Genomic DNA, 26,394 nt, shown 5'->3' with positions numbered 1-26,394 from the left:
GATGAGGTCTCTCCTGAGCCTCCTTTTCTCCAGGTTAAACAATGCCAGCTTCCTCACTTGCTCCTCACAGTTCCTATTTTGACTACTCCACAGTTCCTCCCGCTCCTACTGTTCCAGATCAGCTTTGTTTCCTTTCTCTGGACTTGCTCCAGCACCTCGAGCGTTCTTTGTGGATTGAGGAACCCAGAACTGGACACAGTGCTCGAGGTGTGGCCTCACCAGTGGAGTACAGGGCACGTGCTGTGTATAGGGGAAAATGATGCATCTGAGCAAGAAATAGCACCTTAGAAGCAAATCACACTTGCAAATGAGGAGTATTCTCAGAAATACCTGGTGAGGAGAGGGATAGGAAGAGCGTGAAACGCCGGCAGCAATAAATGGTAAATTCCTGGGAGTTTGTAAGAGCTGCCAATTAAAGGGTCGGGAAGACAGCCCCAAAGTACCGTGACGGCCGGGCCAAGCACTCCAAGCTCTCCCTGCCGGGCCGAGCCGGACCCTAGCACACAACCTTGGGCGACGGCCCCGCCCGCCGGTGTGTGCGCGGGGCGCGGGCAGCCCGCGGGGAGGCGCGGAGCAGAGCCGGGAGGGCGCGCCCGCCGCGGAGCTCTGCCCGGCCCCGCCGGCGCGGAGCGGAGCGGAGGCGGAAGCCGCGCCGATGAGTTGTGCGCGCTGGGCAGCGGCCGTGCGGAGTCCCGCGCTGTGCCGAGGTAAGAGCGGAGAGGCCCTGCCTTGTCCCCCGCGAGGATGTGGGGACGGGGCGCTGTCATCGCCCTGGCCGCAGTGGCCGTGGCCCTCTGGCTGCGGCGTGACGAAGGTACAAACCTCCGAGCGCCGGCCGAGGTGGAGCGGGTGGGAGCCGGGTGCTGCCGGAGCCCGCGGGCGGCCGGGCCGGTGCGTGCTCCCCACATAAGGAAAGCTCCCCGGGCCGGCAGCCCCGCCTGGGGCTGGGCCGAGGCGGGAGGGAGGCGGTGGCGGCCTCGTGACGCTCCTGCCGGAGAGCAAAACCGAAGCGAAGGGGCGGCAGCAGGGCCCAGCACGATGCAGCCCACCCCCGCCTGCCGCGGGGGCCGGCCGGGCCGCTCACCTGCTCCGCGGAGGGACGGCCGGGGGCGGGGGAAGCGCTCACAGACCCGACCCCCAGCACCGCCGCAGGGTCTGCCGAGGGCAGCGGCTGCCGGGTCCCCGCGGGCCTGCGGGCGGCGCCGGCTGCGGCGCGGCTGTTGTGGCGGCCTGCAGGGGCAGCGCTGCCGCGCGTGTGTGCGCCGGTGCGGGGCGCGGGGGAAGCCCGCCCGCCCCGGGCTGGGTGACACGGCGGCCAGGGCGCAGCGATGTCGCTGCCCGCGCTGGCGCGGCGCGGCCCGGCACGGCGGTGCTCGGGGGTGAGGTAGGCGCCGAGCGGAGCTGCAGCGCCCTGTGTGTGTGTGTGCGTGTGTGCAGGGATCGCGCTCCACTGCGGCGGGGAGGGAGGGAGGGGGAGGAAGAGAGGGAGGCAGGCGCACTGTGATGAGCAGAGCCTCCAAGTCCAGCCAGCGTCCTGTCGCTCCCAGCGGAGCCCGGGGCGGGGGAGCGGCAGCGCACGGATGACTGCCTGAGTGGGGGGGAGGAGGGGATCGCGGCTCCGCGCCGGGTGCCCGCTTGTTTATTTTTTATTTATCATCATCCTTTTCAAAGGGGGCGAGTCAAGGGGAAGAGGCGTTTTCCTTTCTTTTTTCTTTTTTTTTTTTTTTTCTTTTTTTGCTACCTCACCCAACCCCCTTGTTGCAGGTGCCCGCAGCGCACAGCGGCGCCTGTAAAGTTTTGTTTGCGTGCGTGCGGGCTGCGAGCGGCGGCGGCCCGGGATGCAGGTCCCGGGGCCCGGCTCTCCGCCGCTTCCCGCCGCACCGCGGCTGCCGGGGCTGGCGTAGGCGCCCCCTGGGAGAGCCGCGTGCGGGCATTAAACCCCCTCCCTCCTCCCGCCGCCCTCCTCCGCCCCCTCCGTCCCTCCCTCTCTCCCTCCCTCCCTCCTTCCCTCTCCCCGGTGCGCGGCCATTGCAGTGACCCCGGCCGGCCAAGGATGATTACGAACACGCGGGGCTTCCTGTGGTCGGATCTGGAGACGCGGGCGCTGCTGGAGATCTGGGGCGAGGCGGACGTGCAGTCGGCGCTGGACGGCAACTTTCGGAACAGCCATGTGTACCGGGACGTGGCGTGCCGCCTGGCCGAGCTGGGCTTCGAGCGCACCCCCGAGCAGTGCCGCATCCGCATCAAGGGCCTCAAGCGGCAGTACTACCAGGCCCGGGACGGGCTGAAGAAGAACGGGCACGCCCGCAAGATATGCAAGTACTACGACGAGATGGACCGGATCCTCAGCTGCCGGGGGGGCCCCGACGGCGCCCCCGAGCCGCTCGTCCCGCCGCCCGACGGCGCCCAGCCGCCCGCGGGGCCGCTCGCCGCGCCGCCCACGCCGGGCACGCCGCACAACCGCCGCGAGCTGGACGCCGAACTGGACGAGGACGCCGGGCCGGAGTCCCCCCGCGACAACTTCACCGAGGATTCCGGCGAGTGCTCTTCCTACGCCGACCACCCCATCAAGGTGGAGTGCCCGTCCTTCGCCATCCCCGTGCCGCCCGGTGACGGTGAGTAGCCGGCGGGCTCCGGGTGTCCTCCTCTCACCCCGCGGGCTCTCGCAACCCGACTGCCGGCGCTTCTCAGTGGCTTTTGCCTTATCCTGCTGCCTCCCGCCCCGTCCTTCGCGCTCTGAAAGCCGCCCGTGCCTCCCCCCGCTCCTGCACCTTGCGCGTCCCCGTGACCTGGGGAGCCCGGGAGTGGAGCGGGCTGCTGCGGGTGCTGGAAGTACTGCATACCGGGGAGGGAGACATGCTGCGGATAGGGACCCTAGTGAGTTTTTATCGGCATTTATCAATGGGAAACCCATGGAAAACTAGCGCAGAGATTATCGAGACAAAGTGTCAGATAGCATTGTACGAGAAAATAAGCATCCTTCTCGCTGGAGGATTTTCCTGTTCCCTGCAGACTGTGTGCAATTTTGCTAATCGGTATTAAAACGACGATGACGATAATACCTGAGAAATCTGCTTATTGTTGCAGATGGACCAGAAAGCTAGGGGAGAGCTTTTACATAATAAATTGCACGGGTTGTTTCAGAAACACTGCTTCGAACTTTATCTAGCTTGCGGACAGAAACAGCACTTCGATAAAGCCTGTCCTTTCCCTGCGCCTTCATTACCCTCCACATTTGTTTTGTGGAGGTGCGGGGGAAATGTCGCTTGTTTGTTTTCAGTCTAGATTAATGCAAGGTTTTTAATACAAACGTGAACCTGTCTTCAGAAGTTGACATCACTTAGGAATCAGCCGATTGGTTGACGTTTAAGCAACCTTTTTACACTTAAACCCCATCAAAGAGTTGTTTACACTAATGTTCTTTTGAAATGCAAATCTAGAATACCAACAGACTGAAACTCAATTTAGATTAATTACCTGCAATACACAAATGAGGCTATACTATTTAATAACCTTCACTCAAACCTTTTAGAAGATGAAAAAGACTCCTATTGTTGAAGTTTAGTACTACAACACTTTTAAAATGCCTCTGATTTTTGTGTTACCCTTGCAACTTGGTAGAAGTTTGTGGGTTTGCTTTAGTACTCTGAAAGAAAAATATCTCAAATAAATACAACTCACAACGAGAAGATGTAACCTAATGCTTTGTGAGACGTTAGGTCACATCTAGGGAGATTTTTAGCTGCTTTCCTCTTAGAAAATTGTTTTCCATCAGAAAAATAATAGATTCTTTCCTTGCTTTAGGCTTTAAAGAAGTCAATGCTCCAACTATTACCCCACCTCTCAATCAGCCCAAAAGATCAAAAAAACGCCATACAAATCTGACATTGGATAAAATGATGGAAAAATTCCTGCAGCAGAGCATGGATACAGATGAGAAATTTTACAGATTCGAAGAGCAGAGGCTCAAAATTGAGGACAAGCGTCGGGAAGCTGAGCATGCTCGAGAACTCCAGATGTTACAGATGTTGGGACAGATGTTGGCTGGAATTTCTTCTACCGTATCACAAAGGTCACAATCTATACCAGCAAGTCCACCTCGGAGAGCGAACCATCGTTCATATGCGGATAACTTTAATTATAATGCTATGACAGCAACACTTTCTCCACCGATAGGTACTTCTTTCTACAGCATAAATAAAAGCCTAGGGTACTTTTAAAAACTTCTTTGTGAAAGCACTGGTAGTAAGCAGCTTTCGAAAATAAAGGCTAATTGGAATTATTTAATACTGTGGTGAAGGTGTTTGTCTGATGTCACATGAAATGAAATCATTATTCGTACCATTGCACTGATTATTTAATACAGGTACATTAGTTATAACAAATTTTGATGAGCAAAATCATACCTTTTGAGCTATGTAAACCTTGGGAACTTCTTTCCACATTCATGTCTCTATACAGTGAAGTTAGGAGGAGTTTTATACGTAAAAGGCAAGTAGGAGAGTTGCTGGAAGCAATCTGGAAGCATTAGCACTTTGTAGCAGAATTATTGCTGATGTTCTGCTTGAAGTTATTAAGCATAACCCAGTATATGAAGTTAAGGCTATGCATGTGTTTTTTCAGGGCTGGGAAAAGAGTGGAATTTTGCCTACACTGAAGTAAGTCAGATGTCAAGATCTAGCTTCTTTAAAATAAATTTATTTGTTACAAAATTCTGAATCTTACCAATTTAACATTGTGTTATTGTAGTAGGTGTAATAGAAGATGAAAATATTTGCTTATATTTTTTTCCTACATCAGCTCTTTATAAGTTCAATGGGCATCTGAATTTACTTTAAAGAAAAAGGCAAAGCAGTATCTCAAGAATTGGTATTTATGCACAAACTCTTCCTTCTGTACCTCATGTGTGGGCCAGAAGCTGATGGTAGCAATCATTAACAAACTTCGTGGGATCTGCATGCCTGTGGCATTTATCTTTATCATAGTCTCTTTGTACATGGAGGTAGACTGCATGGGCAGGAGGAAATCAGGGATTACTCCATCAGTGCTGGAACTAGACTCAGATTGGGGCTTAGTGATTGTAGCCTGCCACGTGGAAATGAAACAAGTCTTACTCTGTTCTAATTCTGAATTTCACACTGCTTGGAAGAAAAAAGTGTCGTTTGAAAGGAGGAAAAAAAACCAAACCAACCAAACAAAAAAACACCAAAAAAATCCAGTTGTGTGTTAGTTACTGCTTCCCTGTAAAATGCGTGGCACACTGGGTGCTTAGGCCTGTCGAGGGTTTAGGCTGACAGATCTGGTTGTGTTTCTTGAGTGGATAGTTGATGTGTAGGATTTCCTGGTGGCAGCAGAGTTTTGTAGATAATTTATGGGATATGAATGGATACAGTGTTTCAAATGCTGTTTTCACTTAAAATAAAGAAAAAATGGTGTGATTTAGAAAATTCTGTAGGAAATAATTTAAGGTTCTAGACTGGAGTGAGGGTACCTACAAGGCCTTACTATTACTTCTGAAAGTTTTTTTCCTGAAAAGCTTAATTATGTGTAACAACCTGAAACTGAGGTTCAGTTTTTCTTGCTGGATTTCATAATATAGGTGTACAGGCATGTTGCACTATGCAAAATGCATTTTATTTATTTAACTGTAGCAAGAGCAATTTGAGATTCTAATCTTCTAATTGGCAAAGCTGTAAAAAAGTATGCTAAAATGTGAGCATAATGCTTCAGGCAACACATCTTTTAAGGAATTAAGATTTCATTTGTTAAGAGCTGAATATGCTGTAGTGGTTCTGTAGGTAGAGTAAGGCTATATTAAAAATGGCTTTTTGCATAATTCTCTGTTTTCTCTCCATTTATCATGTAGTCACTTTATATTCACGCATGAACAAAAAGCAGCAGCAAATAAACAGGCGGCCTTCTTAACAACACTGCACTTTAAGGTTTCCAAGCTATATAATACTCTTGTGTGGTTGAAAACCAGCGAGTGTATGAGGTGTGATTTAAAGAAAATAATCTGCCCTATTTTCAGGGAAGATGGGCATTTGCTCTCCTCTGGGTCACTGCATTGCTATTTTGGCCAAAATCCAAAACAAGTTGTGGGTTTTTTTCTTTTATTTTCATTCCTTTCCTTTTTTCTCCCCCTTTTTTATTATTTCTCAGTAAGAGTGGAATGACTGTTATTCAAAAGCAAAAGATCAGCCAAGAGTATTTATCATTATTGAAGACTAAAGCATACTGTTACTGAAGATTAGCATGTGTGGTTCAGGTTTAATTTCTGTGGAAGACAGAGAAAAAGATGCATTTTGCTGATAGCACACATTTGGAATTTTCTTGTTTATTACGTTTTTTTCCCCATATTATGTATTTCTGGAACAGTTTTTCTTCTTTTTTTTCCCCCCTTATTTTCTTCTCTCCTTTTGTAGTTGGGGGATGGGGTTACTGAGTTTTATACAGCTGAAAATAAGGAGTATCATGGGAGTTATTTTCTACATAATTACGTTATACATGTGTAGCAGTTCCTTGAAGGCTTTTTAGAAGATCTGTAAAAAAGAAAGTAAGCATGGCTGTGGTCTAGGACACTGATATTAGCATTCAAATAAGGCGCTCTTCTGAACAGAGCTTTACAGGTAATGAGGAGCTTTTAAGAACTTGCTCTTTTAGTGTATTTGCTGCAGTTTACAGTTAGCACGTTGTTGATAGAAGCAGTGGTCTTCACATTCTTCCCATGTTAGGTAAATGTTTTCATTCTTTCTAGTTGTAATTGTTGAAATAATTTTTTCTTCTAAATTTTTGTAGCCTTTTAAAAGAGTCATTTGACACAGAGCCTACTGAGTGTTCAGTTGTTTTAGTGTGTGGCTTCACATGTAGCTTTGCATCAGAGATCTGGAGATGTATTATAGCTAAAAATGATCTTTCTGTGATATTTTGATGTTTGCATCTGGTGTGTTGGATTATAGTTTTGCAGAAAGACTTTCACTATGCTTTGTAACCGCCTACCAAAATAAAAAAGCAGTGAGATAGGCCCTGATTCTGCTAAGAGGTGGAAGTCTTTAAGGGGAAGCGAAATATAAGGTAGGGTGTACATTTAAAATTTGGTTTCAGTTGCTTTGTGCTTGCTCTGTGGATGTGTTTAGTCCTTACTAAGTGTTCCTATTTCAGTTGAGCTTAATTATGGAACTGATTTCAGGCTGAACTAAGAAGGTATTTCTAGTTACAAAACGTTCATATAACTATTCTGGGTTGTTGTTTCTTTCTGTACCTGAGCCCTAAATTAGAACTGTGAACAGTCAGTGAGAATATTCTCCTCATCAGACCCTGAATGCATTTTTATAATCATCACCTTCCCTAGTTACTCACTGTTCTAAAGGCCTTTAAATGAAAAGCATTTGGATTTTAGAAGTATGTCACTTTGTGTATCTTTGTGTGATTTTATTAGTGTACATGAGTCCTTAAAAGAAATGCTTGGCATTAGCTTAAGGAAGAACATTCTTCGAAGTAACACTTATTTTCTTCTTTTCAGTTATAGAGAGATCTTTTTCACTGCACAGGACACACACTCTGAAGGATATGGAGAATATTTTTCAGCTGGTGCGCAATGTTATCCCTCCTCTAACAGGGAAAAAGCATAAAGGTCAAGATGGTCGTATAGGCATTGTTGGAGGATGTCGAGAGTAAGTTAAATAGAAATTTGGTTTTTGCTTCTGATAAAGCTTCAGGATGTCACAACTACTTGTAGAAGCCATTCAGACTCACTTTACACTTAAACCACAGTCTTCCAGAGAGCTTTAATACTCCATCTTGACCATGCATACTTAGGAAATAACATGGTACCTTGCAGTTGTGTTGCAAAACTTTGATACTGAATGTTATAGGAACTTAAAATGCTGTTTGTGTCTACCTTCTCTGTATTTTTTGGCCACCAAACTCTCTGCTTTCAGTGTTAGTTTTTTCCCATTGCATGATGAGGTTTTAGAATAAGTAGAGTGAAACAGTGGCACATCTGATTTTTTGGTTTCTTGGGAACTGTGTCTCTGTATTTTCTTATGCTATGTTTTCTTGTGGGCTTTTTATTTTGAGAAATACTGGTGTTTACTAGGTTCTGTCAATACCATGTACTGGAGTAATGGAAATACCCTATTTCAAGTAAGAGAAGATGTACTGCATAAATCAGTTAAATGCTGTACTGACCTAGTACTTTGAATGAGCCCCTACACCTTCCTGTTTTTCATTTTCCCCTTTTGAAAAAGAGATGACATCTTTCTCCTGTAAGAGGGATCTACTGTTGGACATCTGCTGTTAATAAACATTCCATAAACAGCAAAACAGTGCTGTCTTCTAGGTGGGTCAAATAGCCAGGAGTTAGGAGCTAATGGTCATAAGTTTTTACCTCTTGGCTGAAGTAAGCACCTTTAGAGGGTGATTGTGTTCATATCTCTCTCTTCAGTCTTTATAAAGAGAATTTAGGGCAACTGAAATCACAGTTTAGGCACTTTAGTTAAGCATCTAAAGCCAGATGGGATTGATCCAGGTCACAGATCCCATATTTAGCTTGCAGACAGTTTTCGACTCTTGATTTGTTTGTCTCTAAAGTTTTACCTCTGTTACTCGAGAAAATTTTGCTGGTTTATGGCATGATCTTCGTAAATATTTCCATTAAAGATCATTATCTAATGTCATTACTGTGTTTCCTAATCTAAATTTTATTTCATTTTAGATACACTGGAGCACCGTATTTTGCTGCAATTACAGCTCTCAAAGTGGTATGTGTTCTTCTATACAAGTCCAAAAGGAACTTTTCATCATTCCTGTTGCCTAGGTGTAATTTTAAAAATGGCATTCGTTCTGTAGTGCACATGAAATTTGAGCTCTAGAAGATCTTCTCTTGGGCAAAGAATATCTTTAGTCCAGAATTTGTAGAAATACTTTGTAATTGTGTTATTTACAGTGTTTCATTCATTGTGTTTCCTTTCTCTGTGTAAGGTGATATTAGAAATATATCCAGAATTTGACAATTTCAGTGACTTGGATAGGAAATTTCAAGACTTGAAATATTTTCTCCAAAAGTGAACAGTATAATAACCTAAGATTATTGTTTAAAGTTAAGGATTTTTGCACTATAGTGAGTTCTTCAGAATTTTTTTCTTGACCTGATAAAACTTTAGCCTAGTAAAATTCTTACATGTGTTAAGTTCAAAGATTGTGGGTGGAATTCAGTGTAATTTCTAAAAGCACATTTTATTTGCATTTTAATCTTCAGCAGAAGTATTTCCTAAGCTTCTATTTTTTCCTAAAAGCATGAACTTCCTTATTTTATTGACATATTAAATGGCTAAACAGACTACATAAATACAGGGTGATTGTCCAAATGTAAACAAGTCACACTTACATAATACATCTAATTTTCAGAATGCTATATATAGTGTGTCAGTACTTTCAGTTCACTGTATATGTTTTTCTTTTTGAAGATTTCTCTCAATATGTAGGTAACCTCTTCCCTCAGGATGCAAACCCTCAAAGATTTAAAACTGAAATGATGTTATTTAGCCATGTTATTGTAAGATCCTGAGGCCACTCAGCTTTCTGTCCACTATATGCAAATCCAGTGGCAATACTAGGAGGTTCCTTACAGAAGTCACTTGATTTCAGACTGTTACATCTGCACATAAACAGTCAGAGTGGCTTGAAATGTTAAATGTATAGTAGTAAAGCAAAGAAGACACTTCTCCTTAATACTGGGAAATTTCAGTATGCATGACCAATACAAGATCACTGGTCTGCTTACATAATTTTACATGTATTCTGATTTTTTGAGTTGGTAGCAGAAGCTTGAGACTCAACTTTTCAGCTTTAATGTTTATTTAACATAGAGTGTGTTGCTGAAATTGTACCAAGTCTTTTTCATGTATGAATTTGGCCCATTGAGAAAAACTAGAACTAGAAATGTATGCATGGGTTGCCATAGCTATATATTGCAAGTATGTTACAGTAGTATTATGGCTCTCTTATGTAGTTTTTCTCATGTTCATCTGTTTTCTTTTGTACATGAGACATTGTAGTCTTTGCTCATCTACAGATGAGAAATATTTCTTAAGTGGATAAAAATTTGCAATTTGTGTTTTCAGTCATTCTGTTAGTGAGAAACAGAAAAAAAACCTATATTGGAAGTTACATACAAAAAGAACAGAATATTTCATACTAGTCTATGCCGAAATAGAAGAAACACAATAAAATTTGTTTAAACTATTGAGAAGAATTCAGTTGAATTATTAGTTGAGTAATCTTTGGAATGGTAAAGTTATTATTAAGTATAAATTTGATAATACTGTTTGCAAATTTTCTTTTTTAGGGTGCAGATTTATCCCATGTGTTTTGTACCAAAGATGCAGCAACAGTAATCAAATCATATAGTCCAGAGCTGATTGTTCATCCTGTTCTGTAAGTGACTTATATTTTGTTTAAATGAGCTAGTCAAGCTTAGTAGTTTTAATATTTCAGTCTGCTAATCATTTACTTTGTGTTATTTCTTTTGCTGAGTTTTACTGGATGGTTGGAGATCCCAAAAACTTCAGGTTTTTTCCTTTCATTACAAGCAGTTTAATATTAAATATGGGACAATCGGTTGTGAATTTCTTTTCATGACTGTCAAAGTACAATTTCTAGAAAGCAAAGATCTTCTGCTTCTTGCTGATGTGTTCTGTGATTGTAATGCATTTATCAGTGAACAGTAGCAAGATCCAGAACTACAAAATACTACAAGTCAGCATTTTGCAATCTGCATTTGAAAGGCAAATGGAGTGTATTCTCTTGCTTCTTCAGCCCTAATATTATTTAACAATAGTGTATCTGTTTTCCTCTCACTTCTGTGTATATAGACACCTATGCAAAATTACTAGGCAAGAGAGATGCTAATTCTCCTTTTTTTTTCATAAGTATGTTGCTTGAGATCCACACCTGTTCTTGGGAATAAATAGATGTTCCAAAATTATATAAAATACAGGGTTTAATTAAGAAGATGTAAAGTTTAATGAATAACTGTCCTCCTAATTCGGAAAATCAAGGTGTGTGTGCTTCTCTAAATTTTTGTTCTGACATGTGTTACTGATTGATGAACTTTCTTAGGATAAATTTGTTTCAGTTAGATGTTATGATGGTTTGCAATGTGCACTGCAAATGAGAATTTAGATGTGTGCCTTGGGTATATGCTCTGTGCATAGCTTACACCAGTGCATGTCAAAGTCTGTTGGTGTACATAGCAAAGCTGTGATTAGGGCAGGAAAAGCATAATTTAAAAACGTGTTTGTCAGATACTGCTGTCAGGAAGGATTTATGACAGCAGAAATATTTTGGTGTCTGAGAACAAGAACATGTTCTTCCTTATGGAGATGTCGATGGTTGGAAATCGTAAGTTTATTGCATTCTGAGGGTGGATTTCATTCCTGTCGCTGGAGACAGAGGTGCTTAGAAGGAAGGCAGTTAAACAGGGTTGCGTTTTGTTGGCTGCTTTTTCCCCCACTCCCCAAAGGCAGAAGAAACCCATAGCTTTATGGATTTCAGACAAAATAGAAATTATGTTTGAAAACAAGGGAGAGATGGGTAGGGTTTTTACCGGTACTATTTACCTCTTCAATCTGAAAAGCATCTCTTCAGTTGATGTTCTGTCTGATATTATATAATATCAAATGCAATGGAGAAGCCTAATGGCAATATTAACATTTAACCTGGGGTGTCTTGATGTGTCCCACTTGAAATAGAGCATATGGCCATGTTGTATGCTAACAAGTTGACCTTGCTTTGGGAAAAGCATTGTTTGTGTACATGGGGGTTCTTGATGTCTGGTAATGGAAAACATAAATAGGAGAAATAGAAGCAGCACAGAGGAAAAGGAAGGTGAAAATAGGGTTAACAGTAAACTTTGTTCATGAAGGACCAGATCGTGCCTGCTAAGAGTGGGATTTTTTTTATACACAGATTCTCAGTGTCTTCTGTGGAATTCAAATGTTAGTGAAAACTCTGATCTTTCTACCTGCAAAGAGAACTTTTGATTTTAAACTGCTCTGTCTATGAGTTCCTGCAGCTGTACACAGTATAGTCAGTCTACAGATTTTCATATCCGTATATCTTTAAGTCTGTGACTCAGTATTTAATACTTTTATTAAAACTCTGATTAATTTCATGCAGACAGCTGGGCTAATTGCATAATGCAGTGGATCTGTAAATATTGTTTACATGACATTCAAAATGAAAAAAATGCAAATATCTGAGTGACAGATTTTACTTATTAAATTTTCTCATATTTTTATCTCTTCTGCTTCATTCTCAAACCAGGACAGAGGGAAAGAGAAAGTCTTTTCTGGTTAGAAAGGAAAAAATCTTGATTGACTCTACTGAGCCCAGGTTTTATTGAAATTTACACTTAGTAGCCTATTTTTCTTGTAAGGTCCTTTGTCCTCAGTGTCACACTTTCCACATGATCCTTTCTGTGTTGTGGAGCCGTTGGAGTTCTGCAGGCTCGGCCGGCTGCTCTCTGTTCAGAGCCTGATCCCTTAAACAGCTTTGTACTTTCTCCCGGGCCACACTTCACGCATGGGAGAACCTCTGGGTAAAACCCACGAGCAGCTATGTCATTGTTTTCTTTTGTGTCTCTCCCTAAAACTTTGCTTTGTTATGATTTCTCCATGACCCTTCAGAGTAACTAGGTAGCTGTTGTACCACTCTCTTATTATGCTAATTGTGATTATGGCCCAGTGTACTCCACTCCCTGTTTGAACAGCTTGGCATTTCGCCAGGGTTCAGCTGCCATTTTGTACTGCCTAGAGTCTGACATTTTATCATCTTAGCTGCCACTGCTTTCTCTACTGCCTTCACCTCACAGGGGATCACCTCAAGGGAAGAAAATACTCTTTTCTTGCCCTCTCTGAATGCTTGGGCTCTTCTGGCTCGTTAGAGCTGCTGTTGCGGATCTTTGCCAGCATGACTGGTGAAGCCATGTAAGAGTTAGAAGTTGGACTGGAGTGTTTCAGGTCTTTGGCAAATGTCTGTCACTTGAAGGATGCAGAAAATGTTATGTGAGAATGATCGAGCAGGATTGCAGAAGGAAGGTTATGAAAATGAACATCCATCTTGCAGCATTGCCAGGGCAATTCTGTGTGACCTCAGATGCAGTCCATCTCAGGAATCCTTTTGGTGTAACATTCCATGCTAGGGCCACCCATAGTGCCACTTTCTCTGTGGTTTTTGTTTCTTGACTTCATTCCCTGTAAGTGAATGTGTGAGCTGGGACTGCATGTGACAGCCTGGGATCTGGAAAGATGGCACTTGAGCACCTGGCTCTGTGTCCTCACTACCTGGGCAGAATAATGAAAGCAAGGTGTCTAGGGGCTGTGAATAGTCAGTATTATCAAGAGTAACTTTTCCTTTTTATTCAGGGATTCTGTCAAATGCATTATGGCCCCTTCCACAACGACCTGGTATTATTCAAAAATTGACCAACTAACCAGTTCAATACTGTTGATGTCTGACTTTTGCTTTCCTGTGGAGAAGCAAAAAATACATATCGGGGAAGTTGGGGTCTTTTGAACAGTGGAATATACCCAGTCTTGGTGACATCTGCTGTCCTTGGTCTTGTCACTGCTACCCCAGATTTGTGCTGCATTGGCCTGTTTTGTCAGCTAATGTGCTCCTACTGTAAATGCTTCACAAATACAGGCAAGATAAAACTTAGCTTTGCATTTTATTAAGTTTTATTGCAGGTGTTGTCTGTGTGGATTTTTGCTGTAGATTATGCACGCTTCCTTCATGCATTTCCAGAGAAGAGTTTTCAGAGTTTTCAACTTTTTTATATTGGCTGTTAGTGGCCTGGCTCAGATCAGATTGAATAGGCTTCTTGGATACCTGTGTTGGTTAGCTTATCCTGTCCTGGTAGGCAAGTGATGATCACAGAGCTAAATGAGCTGTATGAACCCAGCTGGTTGTATGTTGAAAGAAGAGAGAAGAAATCTATTGTGCTATATTCCCTTCTGGCAGGGATTTTTTGTAATTGTACTGAGATTTTCTTCTCTGTAGGCCAGAAGAGAGCCAGATACTACTGAGTAACCCTTGTAAGCTGGTTATCAGTTTGTAAAGTCAACAGTCAGTATACTCCTTGATCTCCAGGGTTTTATCAGAGAAGTAGAATGAGGTCATTAATTTCTTGTGGTGCCAAAGAGGTGATGTAATTTTTCATTATCCACCAAAAAACCACCCTTGAACAAGGCATGGATTTAGAGCTAATACCTTCCTCTTAGCCAGTTGGATCTCTGGGTTTGTGTGGACTAGGAAAGATTGTCAGGATTACTAGAAGTCTTACAGTTAATTGCAGAGTTCAGGCTTTGGGTTGCATTTTGAAAAAGATTATTCTTTTGAGTTTGAAATAAGAATAATTGGGGAGAAAATTCTCCTGAGGCTGGGCTGTATATTGAGGCCAGTTACCTTTAATGAAGAAACTTAATGAAGATCGGGGTTTCTGGAACGTATTTTACCTAATTTTATTGAATTTTGTCTATGTTTTGACCATTTGAAAAAGTCATGAAAGGGAATCATGAGTAGTTGAGGCCCTGATAAGTTACTTGAGCACTCTGAACCAGTGCCAAATCTCTTATAGAAGGCCCAGGAATAATCTTAAGATTTTTGGCTCCCTGTGCTTTATTACTTGGAGAGGAGATGCAAAAGCATTGATGCAATGTGGGAGGATGCTCATACCTTTTAGTTGTGTTAGCTGAGGATAGCTATTAAGCACTACTTCAGTGTAATGCTGGCACTAACCTCACTTTTGGATCAGCTGCTGGAAGAAGTGCAGAGTTGTTGTCACCAGGGAAAGTCAGGGAATAAACAGAGATTCCTCCAACAATCAAAAAGATGCCTCACAAGTGACTTGGCTGCTGGGTCCCTATTACACCTGCAGAGAAGATGAAGGAAGACATAAACTTTGTCATCTTCCTTCTAAAACCTTATTTAGATACCAGCCTGGCTAGGAATCACATGAGAAAGTTTGGGTTTTTTTCTTGAGTACTTAGGGAGAGATAAAGTTTAGTTTGTATGTGCTGACTTAGAGAATTTATGTTTAAACTCTTTCTTGTTCTGTCATGCAATGCCATGGCCAAAACTTGCTTCCCTGTTTCCCATGTCCATTTTTCTTGGCAAAAAACTGCTCCTCCTTTGCTGCGTGTTGCAGAGTGAATAAAAGCTGGGAGGTGTATTCACCCGTACTATAGTCCCTTTCCTTCCTGTTGTTGCAGCGGTCCCACGGGATTCCAGCAGAAATTTTGTCACCTCCTCAAAATGTGAGAAGTAGCCAAAGATTTTTAGCATTGCTGCAGGGAGTGCTGCTGTCCTTGCTGCCTTCTGATGTGTCAGAAAGAGATGTACTCCAGTTAGATCTGGCCAAATTTCTTTTCCTGAATGCTTGCCATATTGCTGTGATTTCAAACTGGGATCAAATTTCTTTGGTGTTCAATCTTTCTTGAGTTTGAGTGAAGGCACACGTCCCTGGAGTTTGTGTTTGAAGGTTTTAGGATCCCCCCCCCACCCTTTTTTTTTCCCTCCCCTGATGACAGTAAGCAAAGCAGATATTTAGGCTGAGACCTGTCCTGTCTTCTCATGTGTCCACAGCTGACTGGAAGTACTCTAGCCTTCTGGGTGTTTATTCAACTATTATCTGTGCCTTAAGGGTTGAATACGAGGGCTAGCAATGTGATAAAAGCTTGTCACTTTATTTACTGGTTTTAATGGTAAAAAAAAAAAAAGCATTTTTTCTAGGGACATTTTAAATGTGTTCATTTCTGAGGGAAATTACGTTGTCATCTTCGTTCTGTGACTTTTAAAGTCACAAGTTTGGTTGTTGCTGTCCATTTGAAAAATATTAGACAGATTCTATTTATCAGTTCAGTTCACAGGAAGTATAATGGGTCAAGACCACTTCCATGAACTCTGAAAATAAGAAGTCAAGACATTTGGTTATCATTATGCTTTTGGGGAGGATTGCCATAATACACACTGGTAATGTGGTTGAGTTCAAAACAAACTACAACTGCTTTAAGTATTTATGTATATCTAAATACAGGTCATAAGATGATTGTGTTGGTAGCTGTGGTATCTTTACAAGGCTAGATAAGGTTGACCTTCAGTGCTGTTGTCATGTCTGTATGAGAAATCTCAGAAAACAGTCAGGCCACAGCTTCTTCTTTTTTGGGACTCTCTCACAAGATGTGAGAGGCTCTGCTCTGGTTAAGAGTGGTGATCCCATTTGTGTAGTGTATTTGGGTTCATTGTCATAGAGGCTGTTGTAGCTCTGATGCCTGTAGTGTGTGACCACCCAATTCCTAATGAAGCAGAACATGTGATACCTAAGTGAGAGTCTGGTGTCCAAGTAGCAGCTACGGAAAACACTTTCAGTCATTATGAAAAAAAAAAACAAAATAACAATATGGCCAATATGGCATTATTTTCTAAATGTTTACCTCAATAGGTCATTCACAATTTTACTACCTTGAAAGTAGAATAGGGAGCAAGTAAAGACTCTGGTATCTGCACATTAAGAGCAGTCCCTTCCTATGAACTTGTGAAACACCTGCTTCTTCTGGGTAATGGGTTGCTGCTCTGCTGCTGCCAATATTCAGAAGAAGCCTACCAGGTTCACTTCTGGTGTCTAAGTTAGCTTACTCAATGTCTGGAAATGAAGACTTGATTTGAATAGAATTCAACCCCTCTCTCATTAAGGTCTTTATTTTTCTTTCATTTTCTTCCCTGTTATTTAATCAAATTGTAGCCGGAAAATACATATTGTCTATCCAGTGTTTACAGATTGTACAGAATTTAAAGATTTAAACAGTCTGTTAGGTGAAAACGACGCTTTTGTCTTCTAAGCTTTTTGGGGGACATTTTAATATGCTAATCCTAATTTTAATAAATGTACCTCTTTGTTCTCTAATTGCATCCAGACAGTTTCATGCCAGTGTGTTGTCTCTGTGATTTGCTCTACCTGACTGAGGTGCTAGTTGAGAGATACACGGGTTGATAATGGGCTCTGTGAGCTCTCTAGAAGAAGCTATTATTTCCAGTTCTGTTCATGGGACAGAAAGTGGCTGCCTGAAGCCCTTGGACTTCGGAAAATTTGCCATTAATTTAGGAGAAAGATGATTTAAACGCTGGCAAATACAGCCACTCTTGGAATGGAGAATTAGTTTAATTTTATGCTCAACATTTTTTTGCATTGTTTGGGTTTGCTTTTCATTCCTTTCCAGGATAATTTCACTCCCTATCTTATTTTCCCAGTTTCCAATAAAAACCTCACCTAAGGTTTACCACAATTGGTAACAATTAGCTTTCTGAGAGAGCTTCAGTTCTAGAGCTACACATTGTGTCTCATCTATGGCTTTTATGTGTTGTATTACATGACAGATTCCAAGCATCAGCAGGTCTAACATTTGATTCACGTTAATTATAATTACCTGCAGTGTTTGGACAAACAAAACTGAAACTTTCATCCTCAGATTAGAAACTTTTCCCCATCTTTGAATGTAAGTCTGTAGGTTTGCTATGAAACTGCCCCCTGAGTGTGGCTTTGTCTGAATTTGCATAAACAGACTTGTGCAGTGGTACATTTGAATGCATTTGGAGTTGCCTCAGTCATACCAAGTGTGTACAGATAATGAGCAGAATTTGAATAATGTACTCTCCAGTGAGGAGCCATATAGTCAATCGGGTGACAGCAGTCTTGCTTTTGTCCCGTGTTCTTCTCTAGCAGGAGGTCCCAGTGATTGGCATTTTCTGATGTCCAAACCACATCTCTGATTACTAAGGTGGTACCAGCTCTGCCTAAGACCCATGTGAAGAGCTGCAGTCCTGCTGCCTCCTGTTTGTGCTGTCATTCATGCTTATCTACTATTTCTGTAGCTCCTGGTTATACCCTTGCTGACTTTGCTTCACATTTTCTTGTTTCCATGTAAAATTTGACAAGGCTGCACCTTATCTCTTGTTACTTTCCCTCCTCTAGAAATCAATGACAGAAACTGTCATTCATCCTGAATGGGGAAAGCTGCTGTGTTTAGAGCTTTCTGTGATTATTTAAAGCTAGTGCTTGGTGCCTTTTGATCATTTGGTAAAAGCCAGTCTTTGAATAAAATGCAGCATAGAACAAAAGTTTATTTTTTGGAGAGTTTGGGATGGGAGTGGTGTTTCAGGTCCTAGCTGTCAGGTGTCCCCCCCCACTCTGGGCAGTGACCAATCTAGAGAAGACTTTCAAGCAGATGGCACCTGCCAGGTGTCTGTTATTAACAGCTCTAGAAGATGCTTAGGAGCTGTGGGTGATATTAGGGCAGTAGCCACCCATCTTTGGTATTTGTTGGGGATTATTTGTTTGTTTTTTTAATGTTAGGAGGTTTTGTTTGTTTGTTTTCAGAAAGGTTATTACATCAAGCTTTCCCTAAGATGAGGATCTACAGAACTGTGTTTTAGGACAATTTTTGTGTGATAGTGAAATACAGAAGAGTTTTGAAGAGCAAAAAGCTTAACTTAGTTCTTCTTTCTTTATTAGCTCTTCACCTCAAGGCTGCCTCCAATGACTTCTCCCAGTCTCTACTCATATCTAGAATTGGCACAATCCAGGGGCAGCACCTTGCAGTCACTGAACTTCATGAGGTTAATGTGGCAAAAGTTATCTAAAGCCACTAATAATTTACAAAGAAAATTTGTCCTCACCATTTTAGAAACTCAGTGATGTTTAATTTGAAGAATCCTTGTCTATTCTGCCATGAAAAGTACTCTTCTCAATACATCCTGGAAGCAGAGAAAAGAGGAAAAGATAAACATGTGAGATAGTGAACACCATACTGTTGTCCTGTCTACCCAGCAGCTTCAGGGACAGCAAATGATAAAGGTGTTGTGTCTGCCTTCCCAAGAGATCATCAGTCATCCCAGCCTCCCCTTACCTGTCACTAATAGGCAAGGAAAGCTGATCAGACCCCATCTCTGGTGTCCTTTTCCCTCGTGTGCCTCCATGTAATCCCCTCCGTCTGCTTGTTTGTTTGTTTAGATCTGGCGAATGGACAACGTGTGAAGTTGATTCAGTGGTGATTGCTGACTTTAGCTTTAGACTCTGTCTTACCTAGGCAGCTTCACAGATACGACACAAGTTACAGAAGCTCCTTCTGTTTTTCTTACTAATTATTCTGTTGTCTTGCAGTTGTTATTTATGTGTTTACTCTGTGATCGTCCTTTAATGTGCTCAGTCAGAGGTTTATTGGTTGCTTTGAGACAAGCTAAGGTTTTGAGGAAGTGTTTGGGAGTTTGGAGGGGTGTTGCTTAGTTGCTTGATTGAACAACAGTGAACTGTCATAATCTAGATTTTCATCAGAATGGCATCTGATAACATGTCACGTAGTGATTAGCTGGAAGTAGCTGTTGAAGATCTGTTCATTCCCCATTTATTCCCTGATGTGCTTTGTCACTGGAATCTTTTTTTACATACATTTGCACAATGGTACTGTAGTTCACTCTCCATGTTTACAGGTGTTACTGCTAGGATTCAGTTTCCCAATCATTTCTATTGTGTATATCTATGGTGCCGAGTTTGTATTTTTATATTAGGGGAAAGCCAGACTAGTTCCCAAAGTCTTACCCTATCACCTTCCAAAAAAATTGCTTTATTTTGGAAAATCACAGATTTTTATTTAATCAAAGTCTCTCTCAAAGGTTTTACTCTCTTCTCAGAAATTGAAATACTATTTTCTTCTGACCTTAAGAGATTTCTTTACTCCTCTTTATATTATTACTAGCTTTGTGCTTTAGAGTGAGGGTATTGCATTTGTGATATCTCTTTTGGAAAAAAATCAAGTGGGATATCATATGGCTCTGCACCTCTAAAGGCAATAGTGATTCTTGCTTACTTGATAAATTTCTGTCAAAGCTTGAAGATGACATCTCTTTTCAACAAGGGGACGTCTTCTTCATTCCTTGTACCTTTCTAGAGAGGTGTTGGGGTTTTTTACATACAGTACTAGTTTCAGTTGTTGTTTCAATGTCTTGGGCAGTGGAAGTGATAATTAAAAGGAGAGGTTTGAGATCAGGTTAGTAACTAGGCAGAGAAATTGGCATGAAGTGACAAAGAGTTAACTGTGTTCTTTGTGTGAGCGTAGTACACCGTGAACAGCTGATCTGACATGATATTCTGTGCTGGTGCCTCCAAAGTAGTTTTTTCCAAATACATTTTTGTCTGGTTTTGATCCATAGGCAAACAAAAATATGCATTGGATTTTTCTGTAATGATAAACTAAATACTGCCAAGAAATATTTATTCCTCAGTATGCAATTATCTGTACGGGCAAATTATACAAATGATTTTTAAGGAAGGATTTTGGCACATGCCAACTAGCCTTTCCCAACCACTTTTACCACTGATGAGAAATTACCATGATCCAGGAACTGTGCCCAACAGGCAGGTTGAGCTTTGTCTGGTTTGAAGCCTGAGAGTGCAGAGGCCATCTGATCTCAGTCAAAGAGCTTTTCTGGGTGTGTTTAAACATTGTGTGTAGACTGTAGCTGTTAAGAGCTAGAGGAATTTCTGCCTTTGTGCTAAATCCCATGGTCAGGAACATTCAAGGTTTACCCCTGTCTGAAGAAAGCTGCTTGTTGATCATTGGTACCCTATCAGCTTTGGTTTGATGTGTGTGGACATAAACTGTGAGATAACACCACAGCCCTTCCAGAGCAGCTGTAGCTACAGGATGTTAGTACGGTGTCCATAGCTGCCTAGCCACAGCTATTGTGAACATCCAGTGTCTTGAAGTGAAGCTGGCATGATGCTGTTGTGAGACAGTATTTTTCTGCTTCCTTTATGGAGATTCAAAATCCATCAGTTACTTTACAACATGTTTTTATAGCTGATTTTGCAGCGTAGTAATTATCACCATTTTTAATCTCTTGACCCTTCACATCTTGGATTGCTTCTTGATGTGACGTTGCAAAGGAGTTGAACATAATGTTTGTAAAATGCTTTGAAGATGAAAAGCTTCACAGTAGGTTTTTTATTATTACCAGAGGCAAAGTGTGCAGGAGTGGCTTAATATTGGACTGTTTATTTCCCAAGAGATGGCTTTGTTTTGAAAAGTGCACATTATTGATTTTTAGACAAAATTACCTTATTTCAACCCTAAATATAAATAAATTGACCAACTTTATGGTTAGATAATTTGCGTAAGATATCTGTAGAAGAGCAGAGCATTTATGATACTACCTCTGGCTCTATTCTTATCTTATGTTTAATGAAGCTTTTTTTTAATGTATTTGGCTTCTACTATCCAAAGTAGGATGTTGAATCCATATATATCTAGGTGTAGTATTTTTACAACTATATGGTATACAGATACATTTGAGAAATATATATGTATTGAGATATATATTGCTCTTCAAAGCTAAAATAAGTTCAGTATGTGAACAAAGAAAAGTGGTTTGCATTCAGAAGTGGTGATGTTTTATTGGAGTTTGGTTTGCAGGCAGTTTTTCACGTGTTCAACCTACCACATATTAAAGACCTGTATTTTTATTTATTTTTTAATAGTGCTTTAACTATTTCTTGAATAATTTTTATTTCCAGCCTCTGTCTACATCATAAACTGATAGGTGATTGTACAGAGATGAATAAAAAGTGAGCTGTTCAACAGTTCTTGAGCTGCTGTAGTCTCCATGTGAGGTGGAGGAGGAGGGAGGGAGGGAGCTGCAGTGTTCAGATGGAAGTTTAGCTTGCTAAAACAGGGGCTGCTCCAGGGACAGCCATGTCCTGCCATGATGCCCTGTGTCCCTTGCCCTTGCAGCAGCCTTGTTTAGACAGAGCAATTTTGTGGTGTCAGCACAGAGCACCTCTGGGTTTTCTGAGCAGCTCTTGTCAGGGACGGCTCGCTGGGCTGCGGCCAGGCACCGCATCCCTGTGCCCTTGAGTGGGATGCCTCGCTCCCTGCAGCTGCAAAAGCTTTGGGCTCCTGCCTGGCATTTGCAGAAATCATTGTGGAATTTGCTGATTCTGCCAGACACAACCTAAACACTTGTTCCCAAGTGCTGCGTCCCATCAGGACAGCTGTTGGTTATGAAAAACATGCAGTGGCTTTCGTCTGTAATAATACAGCTTTGTTGGAGTATTGCAAGCTTACAATAATCTGAGCAATACTATGAAGCAGTACCCCCTTGCTCAGCCTACAGGGAGCTTTATTCCCCCGTGCTTCAGTTAAAATATTCATTTATTGTTGTCACTGATGTCAGAGATGAGGAGGGAGGGTAAATTTTCCTTCCATACTGTCAGTAAGGATTAACTGCAAATGCTGGGCAGTGCTTTCAAAATATTCTGACCTATTTACACAACAAAACTGATCAGAACAAAATAAATAGTTCTGGTCAGTGGCTGAATGCTGTATTGTGGCAGCTATATTTGGCAGTGAATTTTCTCATAATTTTTCCAATGTAGACAAAACCCAGAATGCTATAGAAATTTTAAGCATTACAAGCAGATAGTGCCCATACTGAATTGTTTCTCCTGTTGCCTTTTGGGGAAATGGGACAATTTGGCTGTAAGTCAGTTGGAACAAATTCTTATGAAGCAACTGACAAAAAAAGCATATGAGTAGATTTATCATTCTGCCATATGGGGTAATAAACAATTGCATCATTTCCAGCAAGCTGCAATATATACCTGTGAAATGGTGGATCTCTCTCCGGGGTATAACCTCTGCAGAGAAGCATTAAATAGGGAATTGTGACAGACTCTAAAAATTGTTGATTTCCTGCTTGGATTTTATTTTTTTCATTTTGTAACAGCTGTAGTGGATACTTGCAGTTACCTCGTCATTTTTATGTGGTATCCCCTAAGGAATGAATCGAGAGAAATTTTTCATTTTAGCTATTTGGACAACAATTCAGTATTTCCTGGGTCACAGATTCTTGGTAGTTTGGAGAATAAAATTGCCTGACACTCAAGATAGGAAATACCTCTTTCTATCTTGCATCCTGAATTCAGTTGCTGAGATTACTAAAATGATTACTAAATGATTATTAAAATGAAGCCTTTTTAAACTTCTCTCTCTTTTTTTTCTTTTCTTCTTTGCACTTCCTTGTAGTGATAGTCCCAATGCTATCCATGAGGTGGAAAAGTGGTTACCACGGCTGCACTCAGTTGTCATAGGACCTGGCTTAGGTAGAGATGAAGTTCTGCTTGAGAATGCTAAGGTAATGTGCATACTGATATTTTATCCTGTGTCTTTATGCTGAATTGTATTAACCATTCCTATATTTTACGTCATTACACAAATGTTCTTGTTATGGTTGATAAATATCAAATTTAATAAAATATTGTTGACTGAAAATTACAGTTTCTATCTGTGGTCTTCATTGTTAAAATGTAACTTTCAGTCTGAATTTTAGGCACCTGTATGGTTGATCTGACTTGTTTTTGTTTAGCTTGTGAAAGTCACTGATTAAGAAATAGGTGTTGGCATATCTAGATAAAAGGCTCTGTGTTTTCTTAGGTGCAAAGCACCAGTACTGTAAGCACATAAATATGGATTTGAGTTCCTAATTTTTGACAGCTTGTATCAGATGCACCAAGGAACAGGGACTGTGTCCTCTTGCAATAAGAAATAATAGTCATAATTATAAATGCTGCAGATTTCTACTTTGGATAAAGAGATAATCCTATTTTCTGTCGAGCCTTGGTGGAGAGGTGAAACAGGAGATTAGATGTTTTTTTACTTTGAATAATACGTACTTAGACCATCTTCCCAATGATATTTTGTATTGCTTTCAACACATCTTTGTGTGCTCGAAGTGTGTCTTTCCGTCTAATGTCAATCTAATTTTGTACAATGTATTTTTTTTTCCTGAGCAGTATTACTGAATTAATCAGTGGCACTAACAAGTGGAATTAATATAATTTACAGAAATGTTGACAGTTACACAGTGAAATCACGAAACAGAGCAGGCAAGAGACTGGAGATCACACTATCCAAGTATTTAGAATACCTTGAGAACTATGAATGGTGATGTTGCTAGGATTTTGTTAGAGAAAGTTGCTATAGGAATTTCTTGCTCCTTTCATTTTTTTGAAGGAATGCAGAGGTGCAAAACTAATAAAGATTAGAAAAGAAAGAAAATAAATATATTACAGCTGATGAAGAAATCAAATTGTATTATGAGTGAAAAATTTAAGCAGATTTTATTTTTTGAAAACATTTTTTTCAGAATTTTTTTTACAGAAAAAATATTTGAGACAATTCTTTGTTTTCTTGGCTAAAAAATACTAGTTTGATGAAGTTTTTTCCTGAAGGAAAACAACTTTAAGGAAAAGAAAATAAGAATTCATTTAGAATATCTAATATAAGCTTCTTTTATGTCAGAATTCTGTCCAGGGTTTATGTGCTTATCTGTACTACAGAAGTATCTGGAAGATTCCTTGATTGTATTTTTTTCCTCATTGCTAAAAATAATATTGCTTTCTTAGTGAATTACAAGCATACTTTTACTTCAGTCTGGCCGTCTTGTGTAAGCCAGCTTAGAGTTAAAGAAACAAACCCAGCCAATAAAGACAAGGCATTTGGAAGTTACTGCTTGCTAAAATCTCGGGGCACATTCATATGAGCTGTGGATCTGACCTTATTAATTTCAAGTCACATTAAAGCTCAAGTTCTTTGTCTGCACTGTAGTTGTGTAAGTGTTCATTAGTGCCCAGTGTTGAGGTTTTTAACATGTCACTGGGGACAGGTGAACCCTGGCTGCCTGGCTGAGGAAGAGTGGTGCTGCTCTGTGCTGAGAGAAAGCTGAGTCTCCTTCCTGCTTCAACAGTGAATTTTAAGTGTCAAGAAAAAAACCAAGAGATGATAGCATTGTTATTTTAAACTTTTATACGAGGCTGGCTTGGTATAAAATTTTCTGGATCCCTTTAAGCTAATGTATGAACACAGGGCTGGGAGGTAGGTGAGTGTGTGCATTCTGGTCAGGGTTTTGTGTCAGAGTGGTAGTGATGGTGGGATAGAGCTTCCCCTCTGCCTCCTTCTGTCCCATTAAGGTGCTGAGGCATCATGTTCTGGCATCTCTCTAAAGCTGTTTTTATGTCAGTTCTTGTTAGTATTGTGCCAACACATTTCCAATTAATGTGCTTCTCCAAACAGTCATGTGTTTGGGTTGCTTCTCTCTTCTGAGCATTGAGAAATTAAGAAATTAATTACTAGTGCTGTAACCTTCAATTTGTGGTATATGGCCAAGAGACAGTGTTTTGTTGTGGAATAGCTTGAGTGCTTGTTGACCAGATGGTGCAGCATCTCCAGATCAAAGAATGCTTTACTTCCTCAGCATCTTTACTGTGTCACCTGCCTCCCTCATTCTTAACGCCTGCACTACTCACTGTGGCATTTGAGCTCCTTTCAACAGTCTGATTTTAAAAAACCCACGCTGTGATCAGTTTCCTTTGATTTGATTTTTTTTTCCTTGAGCACCTTGATAGTCTTTGAATACATATTTACTGGCTTCCTGCAATTTTGTGGGTTTGGCTGTAATTCCATTTACAAGTCCTGTTACAAGAAGCTGCTCTGCAAGTTATATCCTTCTTTTATAAGCCACTTGTGTGGGTCTGTGCCAGAACCCTCACATGCTGTTACTCAGCTGCTTGGAGCTGATGCTCTGTCAGAGCTTTCTAGCCATGGGTTTGTGAGACCAGGAGCTGCAGCTTCAGAGAATTCTCCTAAAGAAATCATTTGTTGTGTCCTGATAGCTGTACACCTGGATCCCTTGCAGATGTGGCAATTCTAGTCTCAGCCTGGTTAGACCTTCCAATTCCAAAGCAAATAAGCAGTCCAAGAAGCTTCTCTTCAAGAGAAAAGAGCCCAAACACATTTCTGCTCCACTTCTCAGCTCTCGAATGTGCAGATTGAAGCGGTTCTGCTCCCCGTACTACTTCAGACTTATGAAATGCTGTTACCACATCTGATGTGAAAGTTGGCCAAGATGTCAACTTTCGTGTAGGGAACATCAGGCCATCTTTTTTTTTCCTTTCAGTGTCCATGATTGGTTCTGGCCAGAGATACTAGTATGTTATGCTACTGAGTTCAGCTCAGTTGAAGTGCTGCTGCTGGTGGTTTAGCCTGTTGAGAAAGAGTTTAGCTGCTATGTGGAAGCAAGGCCAAGATCCTGATGACTGTCCTCAGCTTAGAAGCAGCATATTTCCAAAGCTGTTGGATATTCTCCATTTTTTCACACAGCAGCAGTGTTAAGTCACTATCACATCTACCAATCACAGTTTATTTCATTCAGTTGTTGCATGTATGTTTGCACTTCTGGCTTTGCTCTGATCTGATTTTCGTTCTAGGAGAAGTTTGGAAGTAG

General features: G+C 41.4%; 1 protein-coding gene across 3 annotated transcripts in view; it reads left to right on the top strand.

The window, feature by feature from the left end:
- The first annotated feature begins 579 nt into the window (after positions 1-579).
- Positions 580-26,394, top strand: part of NAXD (NAD(P)HX dehydratase) — a 48,952-nt gene continuing 23,137 nt past the window's right edge. For 2 of the 3 annotated variants that reach the window (XR_015801735.1, XM_088160163.1), the window contains exons 1-7: positions 1,314-1,384; positions 2,035-2,615; positions 3,805-4,176; positions 7,523-7,673; positions 8,717-8,762; positions 10,349-10,437; positions 23,139-23,247. Coding sequence is in view for 2 of the 3 variants with exons in the window: in XM_088160163.1 (XP_088016289.1) it covers positions 1,329-1,384; positions 2,035-2,615; positions 3,805-4,176; positions 7,523-7,673; positions 8,717-8,762; positions 10,349-10,437; positions 23,139-23,247 (1,404 nt within the window). In the remaining variant the exon portion in view is untranslated. Of the gene's footprint in view, positions 708-1,313; positions 1,385-2,034; positions 2,616-3,804; positions 4,177-7,522; positions 7,674-8,716; positions 8,763-10,348; positions 10,438-23,138; positions 23,248-26,394 lie in introns of those variants that run through there. The other variant, XM_014883229.2, reaches the window with a different exon arrangement.

This window comes from Sturnus vulgaris, chromosome 2 (assembly GCF_052056855.1).
Source record: "Sturnus vulgaris isolate bStuVul1 chromosome 2, bStuVul1.hap1, whole genome shotgun sequence".
Lineage (NCBI taxonomy): Eukaryota > Metazoa > Chordata > Aves > Passeriformes > Sturnidae > Sturnus > Sturnus vulgaris.
The sequence above is the reverse complement of the archived record's forward strand: the minus strand, read 5'-3'. Positions and strand labels throughout refer to the sequence as shown.